General features: G+C 42.5%; 1 protein-coding gene across 2 annotated transcripts in view; it reads right to left on the bottom strand.

Annotated features, from left to right (window-relative positions):
* Window positions 1-21464, bottom strand: part of NEK10 (NIMA related kinase 10) — a 219997-nt gene that overhangs the window by 174511 nt on the left and 24022 nt on the right. For both annotated transcript variants that reach the window (XM_045774471.2, XM_087870152.1), the window contains exons 5-7: window positions 19929-20027; window positions 9045-9129; window positions 1052-1093 (exon numbers count right to left, since the gene is read on the bottom strand). In XM_045774471.2, the coding sequence (XP_045630427.2) occupies window positions 1052-1093; window positions 9045-9129; window positions 19929-20027 (226 nt within the window). The remainder of the gene's footprint in view (window positions 1-1051; window positions 1094-9044; window positions 9130-19928; window positions 20028-21464) is intronic.

Below are 21464 nucleotides of genomic sequence, written 5' to 3'. Positions count from 1 at the left end.
TCTCAAGAAATGACATGTAACTAAATAAGTTTGTGGTGTAATTTGGCTCCAAATACAAAAAAAAAAAAATTGTGTCTAACCAGCACACACACAATAGCAGTAGTAAGAATAAAATGGGTGTGGGGTACTCTGATAATCACTGACTGCAGATAACTGATTATAAAAAGAAAAAGGCTCAGAGAAACACACATAAAATTCTAATATTACAAGGAAAGTTAAGGTGGATAAGAGGTTCCTTTACAATATAATTTTATGAAAGACAGTCACTTCATTAAATGAGGTAAACCTCCAGACAATTAAAAAAAAAAAAATCTTAAAAACAAAAATTAGACATGTTACAGCAATTTCCCAAGAATGAAAATATAATAAAATGTAATAGATTTAGCATTAACCTGCCATTAAACTTACTCTTCCATTAATAATACAGAATGAGTTTGCAGGGCCACTGGTTCATTATGAAAATCATTCTTTGTCTACATGGTAGACGTTTTAGGAGAATGGGCTGTTCCAACCCAATGCCATGCCTAGAAATTTTGCCTTATCATACTAATAAACCCAAACATTCGACTGGCTCAACCTGCTTACCTTCCCTCAGTAGTTATAAAAGCAGAAAAATCAATGAAGTTAAGATCATTCCTCCCATTGTCACGGGTTTGGAAATATTTTCGTGAGCACAATTCTTTTTTTGTGAAACAATTATGAACATCTTTATTACCAATATTTTCTCCCATCATTTGGTATGTGCAACGCTGAGGATCTGGGCCTGCCAGCCAACACCTATTTCTTTTCATTACTAACTAAGGACATGTGACCTTTTATAGAACTTTCTTGTTTCGGCAGGCTGGGTAAAATTAGCTGGAACAAAATGTCATGGGTCCCTTCCTGCTCTGTCAGTATCCTGCCTCACACACTTACCCACCCTGCCTGCTCCTCCCCTTGGCAAGCAGCCTAAGGTAAGAAAGCCATCTGCTGTCACACACCTATGTAATCCTTGCCCAGAGCCATGGCACCAAAGGCAAAGGCAAGACCAGCCACCGCAAAGGAATCTTACCTGAGCTAGGTTTTCAATTCCACCCAAGCTATGGAGTATTTCCTAATAAAACAAAAACAACAGAACATACACAAAAGATGAAGGTGGAGGGGGAAGTATATTATACATGGACGTTCTTTAGTAAATCATCAGATTGATCACTAGTCTTTGATGGTAACATAAATATGCAGCTCTTTAATGTTTGTTATTCATACCACATTGAAGATAAACTGTGAATACAAATGAAAGTTGGGTTGAAATTAAAAGAATGAAAATGTGCTCAGACCTGCAGCCTGACTCCTCGTTCTTCCTGCTTCCCCTCATGTCATCATAAAATGGTAGAGCTGGAAAGAGCTGTTGAGATGTTGTGCCCTCACATTGCAGATTAGGACAACTAAGACCCAGAAAGGTAAGCCACTTGGCCTAAGGGAGCAGCCCACAGAGGAATGGACTCCAGCATCACCAATTCCCAGGACCTTCCTGTGGGCCCTGCCTAGTGTGGTCCCCGGAGAGCAGCATCAGCCTCACCGAGGAGCTGGTTAGAAATGCAGAATCTCTTCCTCGCCCCAAATCTGCTGAACCACAGTCTGAATTTCCACAAGATTCCCAGCTAATTCACAGACAGTAAAAGTTGACTAGGATTGCTCTAGACTGTAGGGCTCCTCCTTAAAACGGAGAGGCTAATGGTCTTATTAAACCCATACTTGAAACGAAGATAAGAATAATCATCACAAAATGTCTCCGATGCAGATTTTTAAATCCAATTCCCAATAAGAAGGCATTTCACGAAACTTCTGAAATTACTCTAAAAGTGGTAATTAGGGAAGACAGTGGTGGGAGGCTGCAGTTATGAGACGGACCGACTTGGAACTCTATTAATAGCAAGGGCTCTCAGATTATCCACATTGACATTTCTCTTCAGGCAAACGTGTTTCAAGTGACCCTAACCTGTTTAATTAAAGCTGTACTCTCCTCAACATGCACACAAGGAAGTCATCTGAAAAATAAATATTAGCCATCATTCCAATTCTGGGAAATGCATGGCAATGAGTACTCGAGTGTGAGGGAGAACAATCTAGTCTACCTTGAAGCCAACTGAGTGGGCAGGCTGAAAAAAAGGCTCAAGATTCTTAAGGCCTCCTGGTCAAGGTTCCCTTATTGTATGTGCAGTGAATTTGGAAACGCTAAACATACCCATGTTTAAATTAAGTATGAAGCAATATTTACAACTCAATTAAAAATAGTTCTGTGACTACCCCCTAATTTGAATTTTCACCATTGCTATTCACTCTAGAAGAGCTATAATTAAAGAACAGAAGAATACTGTATACATTATTCCTAGTTATGGCAGAATATTTTATACATATAAAAATAACATTTTAAAAGCTACTTATGTTTATTCAACAATTTTTTTTCATTCTTATTATGTAAAAGCCCTGTGTCAGGCTCTGAAGAGGGCACAAATATGCAGATGACTGAGGCCTACCTCACTGAGCTTTAGGCAAGCACAAAGCAGATATACAAACAACTGGCATTTAAGACAGAATTTAGTAACTGTTATAAGAAAGTTATACATGAAGTGCTATGATGTCCCAGGAGGGACACATGATATCCTGCTGAGAGGACTGCAGAAACTGTCATAAGGATGGTGGCCTTGGAAAAGGTTTAGAAGGATAGATAGATCTGCTGAGAAGAAATAGGGGAAAATCAGGGAGATTCCAAGCAAAGAGAACAGTAGGTCCAAAGGTGCACAGAAGGTGTGCAGAAAGAACATCAAGGTGTTGCACACCTGCAAGAAGCACTTCCATAATTCCATGAAGGGCATTCTTGGGAATAATGTCAGAAAAGCACGGTGGGACCAAACTGGGAAGGCTTAGCTGTGAGCCTGAATCTGACCTTCATCTTCATCGTGTGGACCCTGAGATGAGATGAACATATAGTGTGAACAAGGGATGATTAGAATCAGCTGTGAAGACCTCCATCTCATTTTGCAATGAACTAGAGAGGCAAAGAGAGCCACCCGGAAGCCCAGTTGGTTGGCAGTGGCAGTGGGCATGAGAATGGAGAGTCGGAAATAGTAGATCACACGTGAAGTAGTGTGGTCAACCACGCACGAAGACATGCTGGAAGAGAAGGAACAAAGTAGAAGACATCGCCATATTTGAGCCTGGGGACTGAGGGGTAGGAAGATACTATAACAGACCCAAGGGAGAAGAGGGGAAGAGTCCAGGTTAGAGAAGACTCCGATTGGGACATACTGAGCTGCTGACGGGATGTTCACTTGAGAAAAGTGAAAGAGGCCCTGAAAGATGAGGTGAGGGCAAAACATTGACATCTGAGAGTCGCTGGTTTGAAGGAGATTTAAATTTAAAGCTTGGGAGTGAGAAGACACCAAGGGAGAGAATAATGTTTAAATGATTGCTCATGGGGCGCCTGGGTGGCTCAGTTGGTTAAACGTCTGTCTTCGGCTCAGGTCATGAGCTCAGGGCCCTGGGATCCAGCCCACTGTCAGGCTCCCCGCTCAGCAGGGAATCTTGCTTGTCCCTCTGCCCTTTCCCCAATTCGTGCTCTCTCTCTCTCAAATAAATAAAATCTTTAAAAAAAAATAAAAAATAAATGATTGGCATGATCATTTTTGAATTTTTACCTTGACAAGTAACATAACTATCTAATAATCACTATTAACAATTTGGGACTAAATCCCATTTTCCAAACTTTTTTCTGGGAATAACCCTTTTATTTTGTGCAGTGGGTGGTATTAGACATTCTGTTTTAAAAATAATAATAATAATTTCATCACCAAATTCAAATTAGCTTGGGAAATGATATGGTAAAGAGAGTTTGACAAATGCTTTTATCATAGGACCCCTTGGAGCCTTTAACATGCTGCCAGGCGTCCTAAGCCTCCAACGGGAGGACTGAGGTGCAGCTTTTCCCAAACATCATGAACTGAAGCACACTTCTTTTCACAAAATGCATATTAACTCCTGTGGAACACAGGAGTTTGAGAAGCACTGTTATGAAGTATAGGAAGGGGAGAGGGGCTTTGTCACTCTCTGAGAACGTCGTTGCTACATACTCAAGAGTTTACCCTTCATTTATGGAATAAACACTCCCCCCTCCCCCGATGCTTCTATGTAGATTGGAGCAAGGCCAGGAGATTGATTGCTCACAGACTCCCGGTCTATCTTCGGTTTTCTTTCGTCATACCAATGTGACCACTTTCACCTGAGAGTGTCCACTGGAGACAACCAAGACCACAAGGTATGCACTTACCTGGGCTTAACAGTTCTGGATCCTAATCTGAAAAGCAAATATGACTGCACGCTTGAATTACAGCAACACTTCCTGGGTGCGCTGTCAGATCGCAGCATTTTCTCCCTGGTCACAAGCCTGAGAGGGTCACAAGACTGGGTTCAGTACCTCTGAGCCTAGTGACCTGGAGAAAGTCCGCAAGTCAATCTGCCCTTCAGTTCAATGTGCAATACATGACGAATGTCCTCGCTCTGACTAGTCCCTGAGGTTTTCCTTTAAGAAAAAAAAAAATGGGGGCGCCTGGGTGGCTCAGTCGTTAAGCGTCGCCTTCGGCTCAGGGTGTGATCCCAGAATCCTGGGATCGAGCCCCACATCAGGTTCCTCCACTGAGAGCCAGCTTCTTCCTCTCCCACTCCCCCTGCTTGTGTTCCCTCTCTCGCTGGCTGTCTGTCTCTCTGTCAAATAAATAAATAAAATCTTTAAAAAATAAAAAAAATTTTTTAAACGATACAATAATGTAATACAGATAAGGAGTATGTTCTCCAAAAATGGACCACGATGCAGCACCCAAATGGGTGTTGTTAGTGCACAACTATTTTTGCCACAACTGAAAATGTCAGTGTCGTTAGACGCTCCCATCCTAGACCTAGTCAGCAACCAAACCGATGCCAGACACACTGCAGGGAGTGCTTAATAGTGAATCACAAATGTGATCACCTTACTCCGCTGTTCAAAACTCAAGAGTGGTTCCACACTGCTCATTCCTGGGTCATGATTTTAAGTCCCTTCTATGCACTGGTACCTTATCTTTCCAGATGGAAGAGCAATACTCTTCTAAAAACTTGCTTGTGCTCTATTTGCAGGGGGTGAGTCAAAGGGAAGCATAAGTCATGGTTCGAAGTTTCCTACCTTGGAGTCTGGAGGCAAGGTGGTTACCAGTAAAAGGATTAGGAGTTGACTCTGAAGGTTCAAGGTGAGAGGAAGAAGCAAAAAGCTCCATTTTAAAGTTTTTAAGTGGAATGCACTCCCACAATGCTTCTCAAACTCTCTGGCCTCTGTACTCCCTTATACTCTTAAAAATTACTGAGAACCTCAAAGAGTTTTGTTTATGTGGGTTGTATCTGTTCACCACATTAGAAGTTAAAGGTGAGAAATTTTTAAAGCACAGGAGAACACAAGCACCTGTTCCCTCAGCCCTCAGAGCCGTGACTTTGTCATACATCCTGTCGCCTCCAGAGAACTCCACTGCACACATGTAAGACAGTGAGTGGAAAAAGGCAAACAATATCGTGGCATTATTTTTAAGATATTTTTGGCCTGGTGGAACCCCTGAAAGTGTTTCAGAGACCCGTAAGCGGTCCCCAGGTCACACTTTGAGAACCACGATGCCACTGTCATCCACATGGCCATCCGAAATATCCCTGGAAATTTGGGACTTACGTAAAGAGACAAATTTGAGGCTGGAGATTAAGTACTTGCGAGCATAAAACAATGCCAACCACAAGTGTTAAAGCCAAGAGCGTGGAAGATAGGGGAGAAGATGTTTAAGGAAAGAACTTTGGGAAGGTTAACATTTAGGGAGGGAGGATTAAGAAAAAGAGCAAGTAAAGAATACAGAAAGGCGCAAAGTGCTGAGGAAGAGCTAGAGCCCTGTGGGATGGGGGAGGGCAAACAGAAAACGTGGGAAAGCCTGTGTGCTGCTACAGGAGTTGAGGAATGCAGGTGCTGGGAAAAGGTCACTCAGCCTGACTATCTTTTTATTGTGGTTCCTAATGTAATTGTAGGTAGCAGCTTTTAAGATCCTCACTGTATCCTCAATAAGCAATGTGCTCCGGCTTCACAGGAATGATTGCAGGTGGGCATTTATCTTTATCCTGCCTGGGCCTCCTACTATACTTGAAGTCTCAGATTATATGTCTTTCTTTAATTATGACAAACTCTACGCATGTATACCTTCAAAATGGCTTCTCTTTCATTCCTTCTAGTTTTTTCTCACTGGAATCTCCATTAAGCATATACTGAAGTCTCCGGCAGGCAAGATCCAATCTAAGAGCCACCAGTTTGCAACCTCTGGATCAAGGAATGCTGACTGAAGTATGGCTTCCAGAGAGAACCTTGTACACTGATTCAGTGTGCAAGTCATACAGCCCATCAGTCCTGACAGAAAGGAAGTAGGTTCAAGAGACATAGTCTGACCCTTCAAGAAATGGAGTAATGAAGGTAAGGTGAAGATCTGAAGGGTTACCTGGGTCAAGGAAAGGACATTTTTATGATAATGGAAAATAGAAAGGGAACCACTGACATAGTAAGAGAATAGGTAGAGGGGTAAGCCTTGGCAAGGAGGAGGGATATTTCTTCAGAAACAAGAAGAACATAAAGTTTCAAGATAATCCAAATATTTCAAACAACAAAGAAGAGATAATAAGAAAGCTCCCACTGGGATGGCTTTGGTTTTCTCCATAAAACAGATGATGCTTTGATTTGGTGAGGATGACAGGGGTAGGAAGGGGTTGGGGTATGAGAAGTTGGGACCAGCCACTGTGGATTCTGTAGCACTAACTCAACAAGAGAGGAAAGGAACACCTAGTAAGGGTGAAGACTTGCTGAGATTCACCGGCATAAATTATAGTAAATCCCAGCAAAGCTTTGTGACTTCGGCCAACAATTCTTGGCAACTCAAGAAGTTAAACAACAGCCTGAGCACATGCTCTTCTTTGTGGAGAGAGCCAGGGGGAGAGATTCAGAGAGAATCCCCTTCTATGGAAAGGCTAGAAATCAGGAAAAGACTTCATTTAATGTGTGTTTAGTCACAAAATCCCATAAACAAAGAGGTCACTGAATTCTTTCCTGGAGAGAGCAGGGCAATCAACCCTGTCCCAGTCCATCAAGAACTAGACTAAGAAAGGCAATACTTTAGATGGAGATCAGCAGAGTATGAGACAACCGCCATCAATTCTCTGAACAAACAGAACATCTCAGAGAACATCTATTTTGCTAACTTCTAGAAGTCAAAAAACTAGATCTCCTGCTAACAATCCACCTTCCTGAGAGTCAAAGAGGGTGTTATTAATAATTAAGGGGGAACAATGAGCACATTCTGGGACTGATCTGGGCAAAATGGAACACATGGTCCACCCTTATTAGATACGGCACACACAGAATTGCAAACGGCAGCTCAGAAATACATGGAACACACAGGTCTGTAAGGCTGGTCATGGAGGAAAAAGGATGCTATCTTCCCGGAAAGCTTTGAGCAACCAGGACAGAAAGCCATTTGGAGTGTGCCCTGAGGCCCATGGTCAAAGGGCCAACTAAATGATAATAGCACAAAGCCCGCTCAGAATACCAAAGAGGAAGTGGTGATTCTTCTAAAGGAAAGATGTGGAACCACCATGAATCCCAGAAGTCTCAAATCAGAGCAGGCTCTGTAGTTGACTAGTACCAAAATACTTTTTTTTAGTGCCAAGTTTGGAAAAGACAGTTATTGGGGTAATGAAGAGAGACACATTCGGACTCAAACAATTCACCAGTAAAATCAAATCCCAGGTAAAAGGTCTTCCAAGGGGTCTGGGCTTCCTAATAGCGTATCAGGACATTGTGTTAAAGGAGATGCTTCTTAGGGGGAAAAAATCTGTGAGGCATGTATGTATGTAGGTACGTAGGTAGGTATACTAAGCATGTATGAATATTGAGAACACTCTAGATATTTAACACTGGCAAGCAGAAACAATAATGACTAAATAAGCAATCTTGAGGCTTTGGAGCAGCGGTTCTCAAACTGCTGGTCCCCTGATAAGCAGCATCAGCATTACCCGGGAATTTACTGGAAATGCAGATCTTCGGGCTCTCCCCAAACCTACTGAATTAGAAACTCTGGTAAGGGGCCCTAGCAATCATTAAGTCCTCCATGTGCTTCTGATGCACACAAAAGTGGGAGAGTTGCTGCTTGATGGAAGCAGGTATCTACCAGCCAGTGCTGGAAGAACTGTCAAGGTCCAGGTGAAATGCTAGGTAAGCTTTTCTTTAGAGCCCCACTGCAAAAGCACCAAGTGCTGGCTATGCAACGTGTGGGCCACGGACCAGTGGCATGGGCATCCTTTGGAAACTTGTTAGACATGCAGAGTCTTGGGCCTCACTGTATACCTGCCGAATCAGGAGCTGCAATTCACAAGATTCCCAGGGGATTCCCAGGTGCATTCACATTTAAGAAGCACTAAACGAGAGGCAGCACACTCCACTAATCAGCGAGAGCAGGGAAAGGTTCTTGAGCTCGCGAGCCTCATTTGAGACAGGCGGGAAGTCGTTTGCTCACCTCTAACTCGGGGTCTGAGGTCGGATATGGGGAAGGACACGGACTCTGGAGCAGATACCAAAACTGCAGACCCTGCCTCTCCCACAAGCTGTCTCCGGAGTCCCCTGAGAAGGCCCCCGCTTGTCACGGCTGACGTTGACCTACTGAGCCGCTGAGCCTTGGAAACACACTCAAAGGTGTGGCCAAGTGTACATCTCTCTGAATTGCCTGTGGTTTAAGACATACACCAAAAGTTCCATCCACTTAATCCCACAGTTAATATAGCAGAAACATAGAGATTTTTTGTCTCTATTAAATCGTGTCTCATATCGTTTTAAATAGCAAGGGAGATACCTCCTAAATTTGAAAGCTACCGAGTTATGAGAGAGAAAAAAGGTTAACATGGTCCCAGTTTTTTATCTCATCTTCATAACAAGTAAGAATTATTTTTATTTTTTTCCAACCAACCTGATAACATGGATCCCTCATTAGTAGTCTCAGACAGATTAACACTCTCAGAAAATGAATAGATGGGGCTCGATGAACCCACTCTCTGAAAGAAGAAAAGAGAAAGCATGTTTGTCCATGTTTAAAAAGCCAACGTGACAGAACAACATAAGACGATGAAGGAGAACAAGGAACATACAAAGGAATAGCATTAGTTTATTTCAAACTTAACCTGCAATGAGGAGGTTCGTACCTGAACGCTCAAACCACTGTAGAGCAAAATACATAAAAACTGTCATTATCATAATGAAGCAGAGGCCCCAGAATTATTTGGTTCCCAGGGCCCTTATTGGCTGAGGGCAGCGCCAGACCAAAGGACATAGCTAAAAGTTCCAACAATGAGGTTCGACTTAATAAGGATTTATGCCCTGATAACTTAGTACCTATTTGAAAAAATAATACACATACACTATAAGAAAAATGTTTTTATTTTATTCTTGACCACACTTATGAATGGGGTGTGTGCACCTGTAGGCTCTAAACAAATTCTCAAGCCTTGTAACCAGGTTGCATTCTACCATCTTCATCTCCTCTACCCCGATTTTCACATCGTACTTGCTTTTATCATGACAACCACAGAAAACCCAGCTTCAGAAAGATACGCCATCATCTAAAGGAAGGCAGCATGACCTTCATATAAAAATGATGAAGTATGTGGGCCTGACAAATTTAAAAGACCCCATGACACCCCTGGGGGTTCTCTGTAGCCTCCAAGGCACTTCAGTGGGCAGTTTGGGAAACACTGTGATAAAGTATCTTCTTAGGTCAGTTTCCCCGGAAGCAGAGCCTGAGACAAAGGTTGGTGTGCGGGTGAATGATTAAGGACATGCCCTCGGGGGAGACCACTGAGGGTGGGGAGCACGAAGGAGAAGGGGGAAAGCAAGCTGCACCATCTCAAGCAGCACTTGTCTCACACTGCCCTCTAGGCTAGTCCGACAGTGGCGCTTGGAGCAAATGTTAACAAAACCCTAAAACAAAAAGTACCTGTTATTCATAGTTAGCCAAGAAAAACTGAGGATGATGACAAAAGCTATTCCAGACTAGAATCCACATAATTTCTCCCACCCTCTCCCACCTCCACGGCGGAGGCAGTTATGCAGCCAGCAAGGTTAGGGGACTTTAAAGATCTGCCCTTCCGTCAAGTGGAACATTTGCTTATGCTGAGGTCCCAACCCAACCCTTGCCTGGCCTGCCTCGTATTAATCCTTAGCCTTTGGTGGCAGAATTCAGCTTCGTCTCCTCCACCATCCTGAGAAATTCAGCTCTGCCCCCAAACCTGCACATCTCAAAACTGAGTGCACGAGACCCCCTCCTCAAAAGCAGGACGAACATCTAGAGTCACTGCCCCTGTAGGTGTCAGCCCACCCCGACCCCATTCTACTCCATCCCAAATCCCATCCACTAAGCCTTTGCTCATGGGAAGGAGGTTGGTAAATACGCTTTTCCCATATTCTTATATTCCCAAGGATGCCTGAGTGTTCCTGATGGATTGAAGGCACTAGAAGAGGCCTTGCTCTGCAGAGAGAGGCTGAGCAAGATGTTCCAAAAGCATCACTGGCTGAGAATTGCTCTTCCTGCCATCACCAGGGCTCCCGGCAGGAGCTGCCCACCATAGCTACCATCAACCACGGCCCTCCTCCAGCCCAGGCACCATGACAGTGACACCTTTGCTATGGAGGCAAAGCTCAGTTTCTTCTGAGAATAAAGGCAGGACTCAACCCATCCCAGGGCTGCCCGCAAGGCAGAATTAGCCAACAGCACACTGGGAAGCTGCACTATAGTTCATCTTGATTTCCTTGCAGGGGGAAAAATAATGCAAATTTGAAATACACTTTGAATTCAAAACAATCACCTATGGGAACACTTGTAAGGATGTGGTTATTCTGAGGCTCCTATTACAGAGAGAATACCTTTAATCTTTATAAATAGGGAGATTGCACATGACTGCTTTCCCTTTCAGGTGCTGGGGTTAGCTAAAGATAGCACGTAGCCTGAACTGTGGTGCAAAGATACGACATCCCAAAGATCTAACAGAAATAATGATCAAGTTGCAACAGCTGCTAAAAATCTAATGAGGTTTAATGCTGATTGCTTTTCATTATTTAAGAGGAAAAGCCACAGGACATATTAAGAGGTGATTCATGCTACAAATATGTGTGCACTGGTATTTTTCCTGTTAACTATATACACTCTTCATGAGGAAAGTTCATGACCTTTGCAATGTTTTTCATATTAAAATAAATATGAAAAGCTTTCTTCTATTCCTCCCTTCTCTAAAAAAGAAAAGAAAAAAAATTCCAGAATAGGCTTCTTAAAATTATTATTATTAAAGGAGTATAAATAAATGAGTTCCAGAAAAGTCTGAGTTAAAAGTTCTGTTCCAAGCAAATGGGATTTTTTGTTTTGCAATTTTGGGACTGAAGCCCAAAGCTATTAATATTTCTACGTGATTCTGGCCTCTGCTGTTGTAAATGTAAATAGAATTCCTGGTGTCTGAGTCCTCTGGCTTCTCCCCCCTGAGCACTGACCTCTGAAGGAGCAGTTGTTCCTTCCTTGGCTCCCAGCCCTGAACCCCCCACAAGGACGCAGCACATGGGATGGAGCTCTGGTATTCAAGAGGAATGGAGTGTTCTGTAAGACGATATAGATCTCTGTTTGCCAAGAGTTGGGGGACTAGGAAACACACAACTTAGTGCAACCAGAGAATCACAGAGAATAATAGCGACCGATCATAAAGACGGTTGCCCTCGTTCTACTGAGGCAGCCACTGCAGTCCTGAGAAGCCAAGTGGCTGGCCCAGGGCTGCACAGGAGAGCAGAACTGGGGGCGGACTCCTGGGCCAGTGCTCCTGCCGTTCTTCCCATTCCCCCTCCCCCCAGGACCCCTGATCAGTGACTTTCCAAAATGAATCTACTGTGGGAGCAGGAATGTTAAGCACAGCAGCCGGGGGTCCTCTGAGGCAGCTCTGAAGAAGCTGTCTGTCTGCAAAGATAGTGTTTCCCTGGAGGGTATGTCCCAATATAGCCGCCACACAGCAGCAGATTCATGAGCGGGCAAATATTTATCCCCTCTTGTGACTGAACTTTTGTCACTTCTTTCACAGGACTATTAATACATGGCAGAGTGATCAGCTCCCACGACCTTTGTCCATGACCACCTGCCACGTTGCTTTCAGCATCACACGCCACTTTCTGCTATCGATACAAGAATGGAAGGAAAAATGGCACTGGCCACATAGTCATTGAAAGGAAGGTAGTCAGGGTTTCACCTTCTTGCATGGTAGACAAAACCAATATGGAGTGTGAGAGCTCTATGTAAAAATCAGTCCTGAAGCAGTGGTATTGGATCCTAGAGCTGCAAGTACCAACATCAACAAGACAGCCGAATGGTCTGAAGTCACTGAGTCCAGGGGCTGATGACGCACACACCAGAGGTTCACTCCCCGGCCTCATTTGTACCATGCTTAGCCAAATAAGCAGCATCTTCATGGTGGGATGTAATTTAAATTTCCCTTTTCATTAACGCACAAAACAACAACAACAACAAAACTTCCACCTGTGACTCAAAATTTAAGGGTGGAGAAATTCAAACCTGTTTCAAAATAAATATCATCCCAAATTCATAAAATAGAGCCCTGTGGGGTTTTTTTTTTTTTTGGTGGGGGGACATACTAGAAAAGTAAAATTCACATCAAAATAGACATGGGAAAACTTGGAAGAAAAAAAGAACATGTGTGAAGAAATTAATTACAGATGAATATTCAAGGAATCTTTACTGACTTGTTCCACTATTCTTAATGGGTCTTTATTCTTTCTCTGTGTTGACTCCTAAATCTAGCCCCAAATAGGCTCCCAACCAAGAGTTCATCCAGTGGGTCTTTGCTGGTCCCTACAGTCAGGGGGATCTTGAGCAGAAAGGACTGTCTGAATGTGTTTCTTCTACATCCTTGATGGAAGTTTCAGAGGTAGAGTGCTTTCAAATATTTACTCATCACTTACTGGTAGCCAGACACTGTTACATGCCTGGGGTACAGTAAAGGACAAAACCATGCACTTGTGTTCATAGAGCTCACCTTCTAAAGGGAGAAGATGAATAATAAACACTGACTAATAAAAATTGATATGAGGTGGGATACAATGCAGGACAGCAAAGGTTAAAGTTTAAGGAGTCCAGGGGATATTATTTTAGGGCAGTCAGAGAAGGGTTCTCTGATAAAATTACATTCCAAGTGAATTGAGGAATGAGTCTAGGTCAGAAGAGCAAAAGGGTTAAGTATACAGTCCCTGAGCAAGAGTGTGGTTGATTGTTCAAGAATAGCGAGGAAGCCCGTGGGGCTGGAGCAAAGTGAGCAAAGACAAAGTAATAGGAGTTGAAGTCGGAGAGCTGGCAAGAGCCAGATCTGCAGGGCTTTGTAAAATAAGAATAGGGACTTTGGATTTTGTATTCGGGAAAGGCACTAGAAGGCTCTAAGCAAAAAACTAACATGATCTAACAGAGATTTTGAAAGGATCCTTTTGGAAGTAGTGTTGAGAACAGTATAGGAAGCCAGAGATCAAAGCAGGGAGCCCAGTTAGCCTACTGCAACTGTCCAAGCAAGACATGATGGCAGCTTGGACCAGGTAAACAGAGGGAGAAGAATAAAGCTCAGGGAGGGCAAGTTAAGCAAGAAAAATAAAAAGCCCTTTTTTCGGTTTGTCAACTTCGAGGTCTCCAAAGAAGAAAAAATCCACTAAGCAATATATAAAACAAAAGATGAATTGACAACAGTTACATACAACTTAAGAGGTATGGTCTGCCGGAGCAACACGGATAAAGGAATGGGTGGACTTACGTAAGTGCGAGTGTTTGGGGGCTGGCTGATTTTAGCTATGGAAATGTGCTTCCTAGAATGTGTCTGGAACTCACTGCCTGGCTCTCAGAAGCTCATGAACTGACGGGAAGCTGTCATTTATTGATTTGGTTCTGGTGGTTGCACGTGGGCCAAGACCAAGCAACGCTTTCCTGGGAAGGTGGGGACATTTTAATTTCATGCCTGTTAGACAACCAAGTGAATGATTCTTGCAAGAAGCAGTAGTAGACAGCAGAAAAGAGAGAACATGATTACTGAAGTGATACCTTTCTGGTGCAAAACTGAAAGTAAATTTTAAATATATTTTGATTAATAAAGAACCCGGGAAACAGCAAGGCATAAGAGAAGAGTACCAGTTAAGTCTTGCCTGAGGACCCTGGGCTTGGCCTTAACCTCTCCACTACTGCATCTATCAAATGAGGCTGGACTGGATTTTTTCTTCAGGGCCCATTCCACCTCTGTAACTGGATGATGTCTTTTGTATGTGTGTGTGTGGGGGGGTATATATATATTTGAGGAGAATAACATTTCAGGAGAAATAAAAATGTAAGAACTAAATATTTGCTCCACGTTTGGTAATGGGAAGAAGCAGAATGCTTGCTTTTGTTTGAGGATTACGTGAGACCCTGGGTTCTTGAAGGTTCTTTTCTTCTTTCCACAGTTAAGATTCTGAAACTTAGAGCAAAAGAGAGACAAAAAGACAAGATACTCAAGGAGCCTCAGCCAATGAGACAGCTCTTTTAAAAACTTTACTCTGGATAACAGCATAATACAGTTTTGTACATGCGTAATGATCTCTCATATAAGTGAAGAAAAAAAGCACAGACTTTAAAAAAAGATTAGAAGGAAATAAAGCAAGAATTAATGCAACTATTTCTAAGAGTGGTATAAAGGGTAATTGTTCATTTTTTATCATTTTCTGTATTCTCACATTTTTTATGGTGTTCAAAATAATTTAATGCAGAGAAATTCCATGACAGGAAGAATCTCAGTCTCCATGCTCTCCAATAAAACCAGTGTCAATGGCTTGAGTTGGAGATAAAAGACCCAAGCCCTGTTCCCTGGGAGCTCAGTGTATGGGGGAGAGGAACGGGGTCCCGGGGCCATGAGATGGGAAGAGAGGGCAGGACCATTTGAGGGACCAGAACAGCCAGGAAGGCAAAGAGGCGGGGGCAGCAGGCTTGAGGTGAGGATTAGCATGGGCAGAGGCTCAGAGGTGAGAGAAAATAACTCTCTGAGGAATAATGAGGGGCTTGCTTTCATCTTGGTGAGCCCAATGGATGCACCAGGCAGGAGCAAGAGATGAAGCCAAGAAGGACCAAGATCTCAGAGGGCTTTGTGAATCACTAGGGAACTGGAGCTTTACCCCAGTCATTAGGGGATGGCTGGAATTTACCAAAGTGACCAGGCTTCCCTTTCTCTAGGTGAGGAGGAAATCTTCAAAGGCCCTTTTTGGCCTGTCTGCTACCTGATGAAAGAAAATCACAGAAAAAGCATCTCTCCATCAATTCTGTATATTTCAAGAACTAAATCAAGATACTGAAGAGATCACTGCTGTATCTTAACTTCCAGTCCTTTCCTCTCACCTCCCTAGACAGGGTCTGGGGAGCCAGTGCTGAGGATCAAGTAAAGCTCAAGGAAGGGTCACTTGCATCATGACCTAGGCCTAGCTTGGACATAGACAGCAAAGGTCTGTCTGGTAGACAAATAACTACACAGGTCCTGTTGGTTAGAAGTTCCTGGAAGGCCCCAGGACACTTTGAACAGCGCTTCTAAATTTTGAAGGCTCTGCTAGATGCTTTCCCCTGAATCAAGGGGTTCTTTTTTTTTTTTAAGATGTATTTATTTATTTTAGGGGTTAGGGAGGGGCAGAGAGAGAGGGAGAGAGAAACCCAAGCAGACTCTATGCTGAGCCTGATGAGGGGATTTATCTCACAACCCTGAGGTCAGACCTGAGCCGAAACCAAGAGTCAGATGCCTAACTAACTGTGCCACCCAGGCGCCCCCTATCCCAAGCAGTTCTTAAGCTCTTGTGTGGAGTATAAATAAATATCTTCCCGATCTAGACTTCCTACAGACTCATTTCCAAAACCTGATATTTCCGAAAATAGGATGTAAAATAGTAACGATACCAACTTGTTATTAGAAAAGTGATTGCATTTTTAGACCAAAAAGGTCACGCTAAATGGATCAGGTGGTTTTCTTTTAACTGAAATTTGAAAACCTTGTATATACTTATCTCTATAAAAGTTACAGGCAGGGGAAGGGAGGATATCCTGGCAATTGTGGGATAATCGTACCAGGAAGAGACCGGTTAAGTGAAATCACTTTAAATAACACCAAATTTCATATTAAATAGCAGGGGACAAGATTTAATGAAAACATGATCTTAAAATATAAACTATGAAACTAAAATCTATTTTATCTTACATTTAACAAAATTTAAGTTATAATTGCAACTCTGCCCTAATAACCAGAACAAAGCAGGAATGGACTCTGCTGACGTTTTGGAGCATACTTTTTCTGACCAATCATGTAACATGATCCAACATCCCTGAATTCATTTTTCACTTTTGCAGCAAAAAGAGGTTCATTTTTGCAAATATATTAGAAAGAGTCATCAATTTGTCCTAAAGTCCTCTCCTAACCTTTGTTGGTCCAATTGTGCTTTTTTTCAAGTCCCACTTCGTCATCTTCCTTGTTAATACCCTCTTCTTCAGTTGTCAGTGGTCTCATTCTGCCAGTGCCTCCTTTGTTGGATCCCAACAGGTCAGCCCCATCACTTTTAGTATCTTCAGGAAATTCTATATCTTTAGCTAGATTTGCAAGTTAACTTCACAACTAGATTATGTTATATTTGCGCTGTGTAATAGGATCTGCACGTGGTCCGGCAATCAGCAAGGAATGGACCAACAAAGAGGGAGCTCAGAAGAACAGATACACAGAAGAGATATCTGAGTAGAGGCCAATTTTATAAGCAGTTAATTAGAGGAAATGTCAACTTTGTGATAAGTTTTCCTTCCCTGTACGACCTCGTGACAACCTGGTGACAACCTGGTCTTGGATACCAAGCACACTTTGTACTTCCCTGGACAGGCAGATGACAGGGAAGGGGGTGGATTTATTTTCGAACAGTAGACTCTCCTACAGACAAATGACATTATGGCAGAAGGGAGAGTTGGAAGATCAAAATTTGCCTCCATACTCTGCTACACATCAAGATTCATGACCACATGTAACCAGCAGTAACCTCAGCTTCAGACACAATACTTTCCTTGCCTTTTGAGCTCGACCATGAGGTGTTTGCAATGCTTACAGCGTCACCTCATCTGACCCTGGATTAACAAGTCCTGTCTCATTTCAGATGCCAGCTGGCGATTTCAGTTCTGAGAACAAGGGAGTAATCACAGGTCAATCTTAGGAAAAGCACCCAGAAAGGAGGTATCCAGAAGTGTGGTTTAGGGGAAGATTGCAGTTGGGGAGAATGAAATAGATCAAGAGAAAGAACAGCATCACTCGGGCATAAACCGACTTAGGACTTGGAAGGGCTCACACTCTACACATGAGACAAAATTCCCACTCAGCCACATCCTCAGGGTAAACCTGAATGGCATAGCACCTGAATATGTCCAATCTTGTCTACAGCCTGAACTGGACCAAAGACCAAAGTCCACGGTCCTTCCACCCCCCCCCAGTACTTAGTTGTCATAATATAAATAAATAGTTTATATCCACCATATTTTCCCTTGTATTGGGATAGTGGGTAAATATTTTGCTGACCAGACTAGATGCTGAGTCCCTAGAAGAAAGGGATCATGCGTCCTAGTCATCTTTGTATTTTCACCCTCTCTTCCTTCCCCACTGTTTATTCCCTCTCTTCTCTGCACACAGTAGATATTCAAAAATTTATTTATTGAATCGAATCCAAGCTTTCCAGCCAACATTAAATCTGATGTTTGCAAAGAAAAGGACAGGAAGCTATACCAGCAAAGGCCCTGAGATGTAATTCTTTTATAAGTCTAAATTTAGAGGGAAAAGGAGGAGAAAAGGTAAATCTGGCTATCTTAGCAAGGTCATATGGGGAGAGAAACAATGGAAGACCTTTACACTTAAGCCATCTTTGACCCAACCCTGCTTTTAGAATAGAACTGAACGTAACAATCTGTCAGCAGCCAAAGGATGACATAAAAGGATGCCCTTGATGTTCAACATTCCTAAATTCCTTCTCATACTATGAAAGCAAAGACATCTATAATCATCTCTTCCTAGTTTGAAGATTTCCAGGGACTACTCATGTTGCAAGTCAGTAATTCCATCCAATCTAAGATGCCTCATTAATCACTAAGAATTTGAAAAGGTCCTGACAAGGGATCTCTTAACTTCAGAATTGTTAAGATCTTTTCGACTGTTGGATGCCAACCCTTGCCTGATTAGTTTCCCTAACAATTTCTGCATCTAGTGCCCTCAGACTGCAGACACAGCGACATCTCTCACATCTTTAAATATAGGAAATATTCTGCCTTCCTCAAAGTACTGACCTGATAAATGGTCTACTGGACATCTCTTGAAGAGTCCATGATAGTCGTCTTCAAAACAAATTAAAGAACATCATTTCCTAATACCATTTCAGGCATAATTATTCTGCTATCACCCATTGTTCTACTCTGTTTAAGCTCAAGAAGAAAACAGTCCAGGACAACTTCATGTCCTTTGTAGTAGCGTTCATTAATCTTTCAACAATCTCGGAGTATATTGTCAAGAACTGAGCAGGGACCCAATTCCATAACCATGATAAAGATTTTAGGTTTTTTGTATTATCTGAGCCAGTCTAATAATCCTCTGCCTAAATCAAGTACAAAGGCATAACAGATGCAGTCCCAATCCTGGATTGCTTTAAACTAAACCAATGTATTTGGCAGCCACTATCCAATACTTAAAAACATCATACTAAATAACCCCCCTGCAAAAGATCAAATCATTAGACCACCACTTAGGTAGGCATATTTAGTAGCTGATTCATCATGGAGGACCCACCACCATACTGTTCTACTTAAAGTCAGCTATTGCACTGGACCGAGTCACTTGGTCCAGGCATTAAATTATTAGTATTTCTCCTATTTTCCAGAATAGGAGTAATTTTTTCCCATCTCACTGGGGCAGAATTCAGGTATCTCAATCAAGTCCCACAGCAATGGGGGAGATTCAAGGTTCTTTATAGGCATCTTCCCAGCTGATACTTGGGGGAGAGAGCCTGGGCCTCCAGGGAAGAATAGAAGGCAAGGTCCCACCATGACACAGTGCCAGGAGTCACCTCATATCTAGCAGTAGCATCACCAGCTTGCACTTCAAGCAGCCCAAATGGATAGAAAATTTAGTCCTGACTGCAATTCAACACTAGTCAATGGCTCACTGAAAATCCCTGATGTTTGTGAGACAGAATCTAGAGGTCTTGCTAATCCTTCTCTACAGTCCCAACACTGCACCTGTGTTAAGACAAGGAAGAGTAATGGAGAGCACATCTGACTTGGTCCTGAGAAGAAACATCATCACTGGGCCATGACTGGAGGTTATACATTCATCCTTTCCCCAGGGTCAAGGCTGGGGCAGCCCATTTAATCAGTCTTTGTATCAACCACAGAAGTATCCCAGGAGGATGTTGGCCATGGGGTTACCCAATGTCTGTTTCATAAGGACCCTGACAATAAACTCCTCCCGAGTATCCAGATTCAAAGTAAGAAAAGTAAGAAAAACAGTATAACCCGGGTTATGCCATTTTACCTTATCTGTTATAACATTTGGCTAAATGCAGTACTTAACCAGAGTAATTTGAATGAGATCGCCTGCAGTGCCTATTCATCTGCCTCCTGCTAAATGATATTTGCTCTATTTTATCTTTCAAGTATGATGTATGTTCAATCTCATAAACTGCTTCAAACCATATGCTAGGAATATGCCATTCTTGGGTAAATTGTTGGTCTTTTCTGGGAGAATCTTACCTGCAGATGAGTCTGTTTTTCACCAAGGCTGTAAAGATCTCCTGAAATAGTTTATGCTGGGGATGTTTGCTGAAGTTTCTCTCATTCTTGTAGTTTATGCTGATATGGAACAAACAGAAAAGCATTTTGTAACCGAAATTTTTTAGGCTGCCTCAGAGCTCCTATTGCAGGCACAGATCATCTGTATTCATGCAGATATTGAAGGATTCTCGGGATTTAACATATTGCTAAAGGTACATATCGACTGTTAAAAAAGGAACTAAAAAGTCAATTATAAATAATAATAAAGATCGAGCATACGTACTTCATTTCACCAAGTAACTAAATTATTCCTCATAAACACTTCATAGCTAAACTTGTTCAGGGGGTGGAAAAGGGGATACGAAGCGAAAGAATGATGAGAACATAGTATCTAGACGCTGTGCATGAGGCAGTACGCAATTCTTCCCTTCGTTTTCCCACCCACACCCCCACTGGCTGCTATAGCCATTAACACCAGCGCTTACCATGCATATTTCCCTGTAGGTAATATGGATTCATCAAACACGGCCTACACCCCTCCAGCCGTGAAAAGTTTCTGTGGTTACTGATTGTTTGCTGTGTATGGGTATGTGTCTGTGTGTGTCTGTGTGTGTTTAACAAAGTCTGGAGGCATCCCATCTTCAGCTTCTTTCTTTTGCTATTACAGCCAATTGAAGAGGTTATAAATACCGCAAAACAGTCCACTTTAAAACTGGGAGAGGATATGAGATAATGTGCAAAATGGTGACATTGCTATAAAATATATGATATACTATTTTTGTGCATATGAAAATAGACCAGGTTTAAGATCCAGGCCAAATAAGCTGGAATTACATGAACATACCACCTCAAAGCAAGTTCTATGGCCTTATATCATCATTTGTACTGTTCTGCCTTTGTAGTCTTTCAGATGTCCTTGGACAGTGAGCATGTCCCTACCCTAGCCAGGTGAGGGCTGTAATGCATTCTTAGTATCTAGTAGACTTAATATGTAAGAATTTTTAGGGAATTTAGTGTTCCGCACTAAATACAAACCGCATAATGTCATGTGATTTTGTGGAATATTAAATTCATTGTCATAAAATGACAGGGAGACAAAAATCTAGGACAAATAAATAAATGATCGTTCTAGAATATTCATCTTGTTATTTCGTGCCATTCATTATTTACATGGCACTGAGTGCCAAATGATGTCAGCACACTGTAAAACTGAGAGAACCAGCTCCTGGAAGGGGAGTGGCCCACAGACTGTGCAACTCCTAGGAGGTCTAAATGGCAATAGGAGAGAGGAGCATGGATTGACGGTTTCCATGTTAAAGGTGAGGTGCAATCCCTTCAACTGAAAACCTCAATTGCTTTGACAACCACAGTCCTTAGCCACCACATCTGCTCACAGCAATGGCTTCTTCTATGCCTCCTCAGTGCTGGCAAGGTATGGACAGACCAAAAGCTGAAGACAAAGCCTGGAATCAACCAGGCCAGGTCAACAACCTGAAACCACTTTCTCATGGACCA

Source organism: Ursus americanus, chromosome 20 (genome assembly GCF_024610735.1).
Source record: "Ursus americanus isolate L20-20 chromosome 20, mUrsAme1.1.p, whole genome shotgun sequence".
In the NCBI taxonomy this organism is placed as follows: Eukaryota; Metazoa; Chordata; class Mammalia; order Carnivora; family Ursidae; genus Ursus; species Ursus americanus.
This window is presented reverse-complemented; position numbering and strand designations above follow the sequence as displayed.